Raw genomic sequence first — 12,151 nt, 5'->3', positions numbered from 1 at the left:
ATTCTGTTCTACTTACCCTACTAGGACTGGTCAGAATAACCTAATCCAAGGAGGTCACTAGGGATGGAGTGAGGAGCTACTTCACCAAAAAGTATGGAATAGAAACCATGATTCTAAAAGTGTCAGAATTGCTCACGATAGTATCCATAGCTAACACTTCCTGAATTCTTATATTATACCAGCCACTATTCTAAGTGCTATACATGCAATATCTCACATGTTTGCAACAATACTCTTGAGGACAAATGACTTACCTAAGGTCACACCACTAGTCAGTGGCAGAAGCTGGAATTTGAATCACATACTTCAACTCCAGTACCCTTTCATCTGATACCTGCACTTCAACAAATACTGATGGGAAGGAGACCAGCAACAAAGGTTGACGAAAAAGTTAATATGACCATGTACCATGGATTCGTGTGCAAACAACAGTTTGCCCTCACTTATGTTTTATAATATCTATTTTTTAATCTTCAGACATGGGACCAGATGTGCAGGAGAAATTGCCATGCAAGCAAATAATCACAAGTGTGGGGTCGGAGTTGCATACAATTCCAAAGTCGGAGGTAAAGCAGAGGGTTGCTCCTGCAGTTCTGCACTTCAATTTGACTCTTGCGTCACTTGGTGTAAATGAGGTGGGAAGGGGGGCTCTCAACAACCAGAAGAAGAAATGGATTCCATGTAGAATGTGCTGCAGGATTTGCAAACAAATCAATGGATCTGGATTCCTAAAAAATGATAGCCGAATACAGCCTGTACATCTTTGTGGGGAGAAAAATGGAAATGTTGAAAAGCTTTTGAACCAAATCTAATTTTCTCTGTGTGCTAATTTACAAGGGTTTGTTATTGAGTACTTGCTAAAGGAACAGAAGGAGGAGGTAAATTTAGGAAAAGACTTTCCCTGCCTCTCAATTCTGTAGTTCTTCATTTCATAGCAAATAACAGTCTTAAAAAAATAAATGAATACATGCTTGTTATATGAAGAAGCCAAAGGTTGTCTTTGACAGCACGGATTTAGAGTCCCTAGCTGTTTCAGTCAGTGCCTCTATTGGGAAATATACAGTAAGTTCCATCGGGGCAGTTTAATAAAGGAATTATTTGTAAGACTTAAAGGAAGCCATTATTATATTATACACTTAATATACAATAATATATTGTATATTACAATATACATTATATTATATTGTGTATATTATAATATACAATATAACTAATAGGAATTAAAATAAAAACTTGAAAAAAAAGAGATAAGGGAAGCCAACAAGGGCTAATAAATGAGAGCAGATGTGATGACCTTTGGGCCTAAAGGAGCATGGGAAAGGAGAGGTCAGTGGCAACTGTAGAGAGAAAGCTGTGGCCATAGGAGAGAACTACTGTACAGGAGCTGTAGCCCTGAGTTACAACAGAGCTTCTTCTAGGCAAGGAGTGTCCCAGGGAATGAGTTGCCCATTCTCCTCCCACCCCCCATTCTCCTGCCTGTTGGTTGAACCCAGTGAGAAGGCAAGAGAACTCATTGGTGAGGTCCATATCCCTGTGAAGAAGGGTGGGCAGTAGACCTACACTGGCTCACATTCTCTCTCCTCTTTTCACTGTCCTTACCTTGGTCTTTCGCAGGTTACAAACTTTGAGTTTAGTTTGTTTTCTAAAACTGCTATAAAAAAAAGGTCAAAACTGTAGAACATGCCAATGATAGTAAAACTGCTTTAAACTCGACCTGAGGATGCCTTGAATTTGATTATGATTTCCTGTTTAGAAATCAAATAAATACACATCCTGGCATGGATAATGAATCACTAATACAGCATACTATTAAATTTTGCATCATTCCTGATTTCTTTGATACTAGCATAGTCAAAGGCCATGGGATTTTTTTTTTCCTTTTTAAGTGCCATGTTAATTTAAAGAAAATGAAGACAGGGGCACAAATTAGGTAATCACTTAGAGAAAGAATTCATTTTTTAAGATGATGTACTATCTACCTATAGTTTGTGAGAGAATTTTCTGATCCCTTCATTTTATTGAGGAGTAATCAGAAACAAGTTTCTCAAGGTAACAGCTATTTGTGGCAGTGTAGAACCAAAACACAAGACTTCCGATTGCAAGTCTACTGAGATTTTTTTTCATTATTCCACCCTTTGGTGATCTAGTCCCAAATGCATTTTTTAATAATACTTTTCATTTATTAGGGACTTACTGTATGTCCATCACTGATCCTATAATACATTGTAGGTTGTGTATTCTGTTAGTTAACAGGTTGATTTTAGGTGCCAAATTTCTGGGATTCAGGTCTCAGCTCCCCAATATCAAGTTGTATGATCCTGAGCAAGCCATTGTGCCTCTTACAGTCCACCTATAAAATTGGGAAAATTATAGCATCTACCTTAAATGGTTGTCAAAAGGATAGAAGAGAGTCCATATGTTCAAGGCCTGTAGAATGTTATCTGCGTATAGTACATCCTCAATGCATGTAAGCTGCTATCTGTTATCATCCCCATTTTAAAACTGAAAAAAAAAAAAAAAAAAACAACTGAGGCACAAGAGGTTGAGTGGCTTGCACAAGATCACAAAGCTAGTAAGTACAGCTGGGATTTTTCTTTTTCCAAAATAAATTTTCAAATAACTTTGTTTTAATCAATGTGACTTTAGCTAATTATGTTAATTACATATTCTTTTACCTATGCTCCATAGTGAATAATGGGGTACAAATCTAAGGCTGTGCAGTTAACTACATTATCAGCCCGAAGCCAGGAATAACCAGGTAGCTGCTCGTATTTGTCTCAATTGCTTTTGCCTTCCTGGCTCTTGAATACATGAGTCTGATAATGCGTGACAGCCTGTTAGAAAGCACAAAGAACTACCATGTCTGCCTTCCCCTGATGAAAAATGATTCCCCCTTAGGAGCAAAATCCATGGCAATGATTTCATCCTTGAGATTATTTAGAAGAAAAGGAAGCATGTTCCTTGAAAATATTTCTTAGCAAACATATAAAAGAATGGCCTCTGGGTTATTTTTAATCAGTGCTTAGAAACAAGAGTTCTTTCCCTATTTGTTAGTTTCCTATTGTGGGTAGATCTTTTCAAGCTGCACAGTGTTCCATACAAAATCCTTCATACAGCACAGGATGGGCAACAGTTATTTGTGGTATAGTCATGAACAGACATGTCAAGGTAGGGCTGTTTGTTGGCTCCTTCTGAAAACTATCCTGTCATTTTCAGGTTATTGAGGTAGTGAATGGAGGGGAGGTATTTTGTAATCAATAACAATCATGGCCACTTCTTAGTGCATATAGTTATTTCCAAAGGGAAGATAACAAAGTTTATGGACACTGTGACTTGTATCTTCCTTCTGTGCTCATAGTAGCCTGGTCATGGGCACCTGAGACATGCAGTGGTTACCTTCTTTTAAACTCTTTTGTGAGTCTTTTATAAAATGAATATTAAGACCACTATGCCATTCTACATGTTCATGCTGACATCCACTTATGTGTTTTTTGTTTGACTTTCTGTTTAGGCATAAGAATGCTGGATGGCATTGTGACTGATGCTATTGAAGCCAGTTCAATTGGATTCAATCCTGGACATGTGGATATTTACAGTGCCAGCTGGGGCCCTAATGATGATGGGAAAACTGTGGAAGGGCCTGGCCGACTAGCCCAGAAGGCTTTTGAATTTGGTGTTAAGCAGGTGAGATACTTAATATAGATCTACCTGAAATGAAACCTGGCCATTTGTATATGAAGGAAAGGGAAGAACACTTAGTTTATATCAAAAGAAATGGCTTTGAATTTCTTATTGTTGCTTACAATTTGAAATGCATTTAGAGAGCCAAATCATTCTTCAGAGGGATGGAACTTAAGGGTTAAGGGAGTTTTCCCTAATTGGGTCTGACATTCAATAGAGATTCATTACTCTTAGAGTATTTACTTAAAAAATACTATGAATATGTCCTTTCTCATTTTTCTGCTGCTTTAAGATTTTTACACTAGGTAAACTACTACCCAGACTTCTTTCAAATCTCTAGAGACACATCCTTAAATATAGCTACATGCTACTTCCTCTTTTGTATGTGCCTGGTACATACTTGTGCCTTGATTGTGTTGCCCCATTTACCGCATTCTTACCAGGATTCTAAGGCCTTGTTCTGCACAGGATAAAACAAAAGTAGAAACTTTGGAGAGCACAAATTGAGAAGTCATAGAAAGAGTAGCCTTGACGAGTTTCATTCAACTGAAGAGTCCCTTTTAATGCAGCTGCAAAACAGATCTGAATAATGTCTGATTTTGTCATTCTATCAGTCAGCCAGAAGATTTAAGCAGAAAGAGAGGAAGTTCAAAGATTCAAACGCAGCAACATAAGCCAAGGAAAGAGTGAGAGAATACAAGCGAGTGCTAAAGGCCAGATTGTGAATCCTTACAATAAGGAAAAGAAAGAAAGAAAGAAAGAAAGAAAGAAAGAAAGAAAGAAAGAAAGAAAGAAAGAAAGAAAGAAAGAAAGAAAAAGCACTCACTGACTCATCCCAGAGAGGGCCCAGATGAAGGAGGACTAGCAGAGCCATGGCCCAATGGCTTGTAATATGAAGTCTTGTGAGAATTCCAGCACGGATGCTGGAGCACCTGTCATTGAAACAGACTCCAAATAAATGTCTCTGGGAACTTCATGCATGTATTTGTTGGGGATTTTATGGGGATGTGACAGTGATCCCAACAGATGATAGATGTGATATAGTCTGGCTTTTCTTTTAGGGAAGACAAGGAAAGGGCTCCATCTTCGTCTGGGCTTCTGGGAACGGGGGACGTCAGGGAGATAACTGTGATTGTGACGGCTACACAGACAGCATCTACACCATCTCCATCAGCAGTGCCTCCCAGCAAGGCCTGTCTCCCTGGTATGCTGAGAAGTGCTCCTCCACCCTGGCCACCTCGTACAGCAGTGGCGACTACACCGACCAGCGAATCGTATGTTGCTTTTGTCTAACTCCTCTGCTTAGGTAGGGGAGCAGGGCTTGCATTCAACAAGATCCTTTGGTCAGTACCTTTGGTAAAATTGCTTGGCTTAAGCTTGATGACTCAGCTGGGGAGATTCACACTTTGCTCACCTGAAAGGCTGGCATCTATTGGGGAGTTTTCCCTCTCAAGGATAATGATGCCTCTGCCAAGATGATGTTGCCTCTCTGTCATCTTTAAACCCAGCCCTGGGAAGCCACTAAGTTGTCATTACATACAGCCAAGAATCAAAATATCTATTCTGCTTGTGTGATGCCTCCCTAAGAACAGCCTTAAAGGAGATTACAGGGTTGTAGGGGCTTCACCGCCCTTGTACTTATTGATCCTTTAATAGCAGGGATATGGTCTAACATGCCCTTTAGCAGATGATAAAAATACAGAACATACAATAGCTATGTTTCCTATGAATGGATAACCTGCAGGAAAATAATGGTCTAAATTTCCCCCGAGATGAACTTCTCAGCATCTGAATAAACAGCTCAGGAAGGTTATATGCTCAGAGAGCATCTCCAGCCCACACTTGGCTGTGCCTTCACTTCCATGAGTCAGACTGCCAAGGGCAATTATTAGATTTCCCTTCAAGGGCACAGTGATGAAGGGCCATTCGGGGGCTTTGCAAACAAAGGGAAGTACTTTTAATTTTAAACTGTATGGTCCCAAATTTTAACTCCTGATACAGAAAGAACCATCTAGCTAAAGTATCTAAATTCTAATCTCTATGAAATAATAGGTCATGATTCAATTAGATTGTAGGTGAACCCCATGATAATTAGACACTGGAATGTGTGTAAGATTCATATTAATCGCGTCTCAAAAAAAATTGCTAGTTCTCTTTTCCATACAGGATCACTATTCTGGAACTCTGCCTGCTTCTCCAACTTACTCTAGTTTAGACAGTAAACCTCTAGCCTCAACTTGAAACATTGGCCTCCCTCTCATGCCCTTATATTCAATTACTCAAATAATAGATGGTGATATTCTACCCAGAAAATCTTTATGACAGGCATATTTTATAGCCTTTGAAAGAGGCATAGCAGACATGTCTCCCACTTATATTCAGAGTCCCTGACTATTGTTGTCCCTAGGGGTATCTAAAGTTGCTTTTCAGAAAGTGGCCTGTTACACATTTCAGTCACCATTTCATAGACTGTCCCTCATTTGAGCTATTATGCTGTGAAGTAGGAGGAAGAGTTTCCATCTTTGTAAAGTTCTCTCCTTAGGTAAATCAGCCATAGGAGAGACAGCTGGTGGATTCTATTTGAGATGGTTGCAATAACATAGCCTTTGTCTTACGCAAACCTTTTCCTCAGCACAGTCATCTCTGGGGGCTTACTTGCGTCAATAGGGAAAAAGGACAACCTTGCTTCCGCAGCCCTCTAAGGAGCAGAGCCACCATAACTTGAGAAATTCAGCGACTCAAAGTGGGAAGCCAAAGGAGGTGATAATAGAACAAATTATTTTTTTACACCTCCCTCCCACACATTGAAATCTCTAGCTAAAAACGATAGCGCAGGAGCCTGGGTGGGTGTCTTGTTAGTAATCCTTTGGCCCGACTACTTGCTCAACCAGCAATGCTGTGGTCCTTAAGGCAGACTGATTGGAAGTCTTTTTGGTTTCTTCCCTTCAGTCTTGGCAACCTCTTCATTAAGATAAAATTAGCCTGGGTAATTCCTTACGTGCAGTAATATTGTGTAAGAATGCTTTCACAGACAGGATCTCATTTCATCCTCAGAATATGAGTCAGGAAATGTCAACCTCATTCTACAGATGGGGAAACCACATGGGGAAACCGTGTGCCCATGGGACACATCTACTGAGTAGCAGTTTTACAATTTGTAACCAGATCAGAATCTGACACACCTTTCATTTATTTGAAAAACACCATTTTCATCATAGTGCAAATATGGACACTAACTCATGGCCATCAGATGATATCAACAGGGAGTGCACACTACATACATACTAAGCAAATTTGTGCAAGTAGTTCAAGTGGCCAAAATCAGAATGGCTCTACATCCTTGTGCTGAAGAGACAGTCAGATGTCAATTTGAAGGCAAATGGGAATTTTGCATGAAGCAGAATTTCTAAATATGCCAGACTAAACACAATGGACCTGATGATTAATGGGCCAGCATGATTCACAGTGATTTTGAAACTGTCCCCTCTTTACAGACAGTATTTCGTTTGGGAATCTCAGAAAATATTCATAGTGGGAGTACTTCATCCCCAGAAAAGGCATCTTGATGCCAGAATTATACACAAGTTGTATATAGAGGAGAGTGAACTAAAATATCAGCAGATGGCAAACATCCGCCTATGGTTTAACAGAGGAAGTAGGGAATCGAATCAGCTGAGTTTCCTGATCGTAGCAGATGCAGCCTTAGGTATGGTTAACCCCCAGGGATGGAGAACACTCCTCACATGCTCTCCTGCATTTCTTCCCTTCCGGATGCCACCCAGACCAGTGCCGACCTGCACAATGACTGCACAGAGACCCACACGGGCACCTCAGCCTCAGCACCCCTGGCTGCTGGCATCTTCGCTCTGGCGCTGGAAGCCAAGTAAGGCCCAGAAAACTTCTAATCACCTTTATTGCCTCTCCTTCTTTTTAATAACATATATTGCTTTCTCAATTATGCTTACAGTAGGAAACTTAGAAAACTATTAAAATATAAGTCCTCTTCCTGTTAACATCTCCATGTAGATTTAACACACACACACACACACACACACTTATCTTACAAAATTGGGAACTTAGTATACACGTAATTTTGTAATTTTTAAAATCTACCCTATAATATATTAAGAGCACTTTCTCATGGCTAAATCAATGTTCTTTGACCTTTAAAAATTCATGCTTTCCTCCCAATTTTTCTCCCACTTAGCTGCAAGGCCTTCTCACTTCTGTTTGTTCCCACCAGGAAAGACTTTGTCCAGATAATTTCCTGTGGGCAGTATTAGGAACAATAAGCTTATAAAACATCCCTCTTTTTTTAGATTATATAAACCAATCCTAGAGCTGATCTAACATATCAGGAAACATGAAAATTAAAAACAGAATTATCTGTTTGTAGTATCCCATTATATAAATGCGAATTATATTAAAGTCATCTAATCATGTTTAGATACACACTCTTGTCCATAAATATTGGTTGTTATCTCTGATAATTTCCTCAGGATAAACACCCCTGATTGGAATTTCTGGGTCAAAGGGCATGCATGTTTTAATGATTTGGCTACATACTGACAACTTACTATCTAGAAAGACCATATCATTTTACATTACTGTCAATACTGTGTCCAAGTGCGAGTTTCCTTACCAAAGTTACTTTTATTATCTTTTAAAATGTTTGCTATTTTAATAGGGCAAAATGGTATCTCAACTTTATATGCTTTTATTTCACTAGTGATGAAGCTCAATATCTTATATTCTTTGGCCATTTATCACCTGTGATTGCTTGTTTATGACCTTGATTTTGTTTTATGACCTTAGTTTAGAAAAGCTATTAATGCTTGGTTAGCTTGACATTTACCTTTTAATTTTACTTATATGTAATTTTTATTGCAATGAAATGAGTATATATACACCTATATTTGTCAGTATCTTTAAGACTTTTTCCTTTGCTTTCATGCTCAGAAAAATATTTACGACCTCAAGTTAGATTAACATTTATTTATATGTCTTTTATTATGATTCCTTTGCCATATCTAAATTCTAAATTCCCCTGGAATTTTAGTGTATGATGTTAAAAAAGGATTTGGCATTATTTTTTTCCTCATATTGGTTACCCAATAGTACAACTCTTAATACAGAGGAAAAAATCTAACTGTTGCACACTGTGTATCTACAGCTTTTTATCTGTCCTTGTTTCTGCTTTCTACTGGCAAGAAAACTTTCAATATTAAGTCAGGTGCTCTGGTTGCATGATAGAGGAGGTGGTTAAATTTGCAAGTTACTGTTATCCTTCCTAATAAGAAGGTTATCATAGAAGAACATCTGTATTCTCTAGAGAAAGAACAAAGCATTCCCCTCACATCATATTCAGTAGACGAGGTTCATAATAGCAGAAAAATAGAACACCTTGGCCTGTGCCATGGCTGGAAAAACTCTGAAGTTGCTAAGTATTTGTTCTGGAAAGTCCAACGTAGATCCAGGAGCCCTGGGGCCACCTGTGAAGTTGTGGTTTCGTCGTGGTATCTCAGCAATGAGATGGCCACAGTGGCTGAGCAAGACAGGCCTAGGAAGTTTTGCACAAGAATTTACCTAGTTGGAGGGACTGGGAAGATGTCTGGTAAGGGAAGAGAAAATTCAGGGGCTCAGTCAGAAACAGGGAAACTTGAAGCTCTGGGGCCCAGCAGAAGAGCTGCATTGAGAATCTGAGTTCACTTGTAACAGGAGAGGAATGGACAGAAGGCAGAGTCTATGAACACAAGGTCAGACTCGCATCAGCAGATCCAACCCAAATTCAAGGAAAAATAATCTAAGCACTCAAAAGTTCAAGGAACACATGGCTTCAAGTTCTAGGCATATCCCTACCTTAGGCAAGTTAATCTCCAGTTGAGGGCTCAATTTACTATCTCTAAAAGGGAAGGGTTAGATCTTTTTTTTTTTTTTTTTTCCAAATTTCTTCCTTTTTGAAAATTGAAGGTATCGTCTAACACAAATTACTGAAGTTGGTGGTGGAACATCCAGAGTCGAAGAAAATAAGGTCAAATGAAAGCAAGCTGTTTCACACAGATGGTGAAATAGGCTGATGATAGTTGTGATTTGAGAATATAAGCTGTTAGTTCCAGGAAGCTATAAAAAAATTATCCTTAAAATTTTAAGTCTTTTCTACCCAACACTTATCAGATGCATGTAAATAGAAGCATCCAGGCCTAACCCATCCTTGTCTAGTGACCAGTATAGTAGAAACACCTATCTCAATGAACAGATATAATATTAATTTCATGTAAGAACTGAAAATTAAAATTATAACCTCTGATTTCTAAAATTTCAAACTTTTTTCTGTGCAAGAAGAAAATGATCTAAGAATGATCTAGCCTCATTAACTTCAGTTAATTTTTAATAGAATATTTTTAAAGCAGAAGCTTCATGGGTTGCTATGAAATAACATAAATGAGTTACCAGCAGTTCATGAACTTCATTGAAACTAGATGCAGAATTGCTTATGAGTATGTGTATGGCACTTTTCTGAAGGAATGGTTTGTGGGTTCCATGAGCTTCTCACACCGTTCATAATATAAGAGATACTAGGAATCCATGGTGCATATAATAAGAATTTAATTCCTTTCATTTTGATTCAATCGTCAATAAGATAGACATACTCTAGCTTACATTTTATATACGTCCTGACAAAGTACATGGAAATTAGTGAGACATCTGTTCTCAAATAGACAGGTTTCTGAACTCTATTCAATTGTCTACACCAAGATGATTATTTCAGAAACTCTGAATGGCAGAATTTCTTTTTTTTTTAATATGAAATTTATTGTCAAATAGTTTCCATACAACACCCAGTGCTCATCCCAACAGGTGCCCTCCTCAATACCCATCACCCACCCACCCCTCCCACCCCCCATAAACCCTCAGTTTGTTCTCAGTTTTTAGGAGTCTCTTATGTTTTGGCTCCCTCCCTCTCTAACCATTTTTTTTTTCCTTCCCCTCCCCCATGGCCTTCCGCTAAGTTTCTCAGGATCCACATAAGAGTGAAAACATGGTATCTGTCCTCTGTATGGCTTATTTCACTTAGCATAACACTCTCCAGTTCCATCCACGTTGTTACAAAAGGCCATATTTCATTCTTTCTCATTGCCACGTAGTATTCCATTGTATATATAGACCACAATTTCTTTATCCATTTGTCAGTTAATGGACATTTAGGCTCTTTCCATAATTTAGCTATTGTTGAGAGTGCTGCTATAAACATTGGGGTACAAGTGCCCCTATGCATCAGTACTCCTGTATCCCTTGGGTAAATTCCTACCAGTGCTACTGCTGGGTTATAGGGTATGTCTATTTTTGCTTTTTGAGGAACCTCCACACTGTTTTCCAGAGCGGCTGCACCAATTTGCATTCCCATCAACAGTGCAAGAGGGTTCCCGTTTCTCCACATCCTCTCCAGCATCTATAGTCTCCTGATTTGTTCATTTTGGCCACTCTGACTGGAGTGATGTAGTATCTGAGTGTGGTTTTGATTTGTATTACCCTGATGAGAAGTGACATTGAGCATCTTTTCATGTGCCTGTTGGCCATCTGGATGTCTTCTTTAGAGAAGTGTCTATTAATGTTTTCTGCCCATTTCTTCACTGGATTATTTGTTTCTCGGGTGGGAGTTTGTTGAGCTCTTTATAGATTTTGGATACTAGCCCTTTGACTGATATGTCATTTGCAAATATCTTTTCCCATTCCATTGGTTGCCTTTTAGTTTTGTTGGTTGTTTCCTTTGCTGTGCAGAAGCTTTTTATCTTCATGAGGTCCCAATAGTTCATTTTTGCTTTTAATTCCCTTGCCTTTGGGGATGTGTCAAGTAAGAAATTGCTGCGGCTGAGGTCAGAGAGGTCTTTCCCTGCTTTCTCCTCTAGGGTTTTGATGGTTTCCTGTCTCACATTCAGGTCCTTTATCCATTTTGAGTTTGTTTTTGTGAATGCTGTAAGAAAGTGGTCTAGTTTCATTGTTCTGCATGTTGCTGTCCAGTTCTCCCAGCACCATTTGTTAAAGAGACTGTCTTTTTTCCATTGGATGTTCTTTCCTGCTTTGTCAAAGATTAGTTGGCCATACTTTTGTCGGTCTAGTTCTGGTGTTTCTATTCTATTCCATTGGTCTGTGTGTCTGTTTTTGTTGAATGGCAGAATTTCTAAAAGTGCCTCTAGACAATCAAGATTGGGATAAATCATTTAACCAAGGGTCACTCCTCAAGGAACAACTATGGAGAACAACTGTGGGCTAAATTTATCAAGAATAACCTTCAGTATTTGTCAGGTTCTTACTATGAGCTGGACACTGTGCTAACCTCTTTGTATACACTACTAATTCTAGCCCTTACAACAGCCTTCTGAAAAAGAAATTATTACTTGCATTTTATAAAAGAAGAACTTGAGGCTTAGAGAGGTTGAGAAATGTAACCAAGATCCCAAAAGCAGATTCA

The 12,151-nt window shown here is 38.8% G+C and overlaps 1 protein-coding gene across 2 annotated transcripts in view; it reads left to right on the top strand.

Moving 5' to 3' along the window:
• Window positions 1-12,151, top strand: part of PCSK1 (proprotein convertase subtilisin/kexin type 1) — a 44,614-nt gene that overhangs the window by 15,912 nt on the left and 16,551 nt on the right. For both annotated transcript variants that reach the window (XM_045498787.1, XM_045498797.1), the window contains exons 6-9: window positions 478-566; window positions 3,512-3,684; window positions 4,743-4,955; window positions 7,464-7,564. In XM_045498787.1, coding sequence (XP_045354743.1) covers window positions 478-566; window positions 3,512-3,684; window positions 4,743-4,955; window positions 7,464-7,564 — 576 coding nt within the window. The remainder of the gene's footprint in view (window positions 1-477; window positions 567-3,511; window positions 3,685-4,742; window positions 4,956-7,463; window positions 7,565-12,151) is intronic.

Source organism: Leopardus geoffroyi, chromosome A1, assembly GCF_018350155.1.
Source record: "Leopardus geoffroyi isolate Oge1 chromosome A1, O.geoffroyi_Oge1_pat1.0, whole genome shotgun sequence".
NCBI classification, from domain to species: Eukaryota; Metazoa; Chordata; class Mammalia; order Carnivora; family Felidae; genus Leopardus; species Leopardus geoffroyi.
Note: the sequence above shows the minus strand (reverse complement) of the source record. Positions and strands in the feature narration are given on the sequence as shown.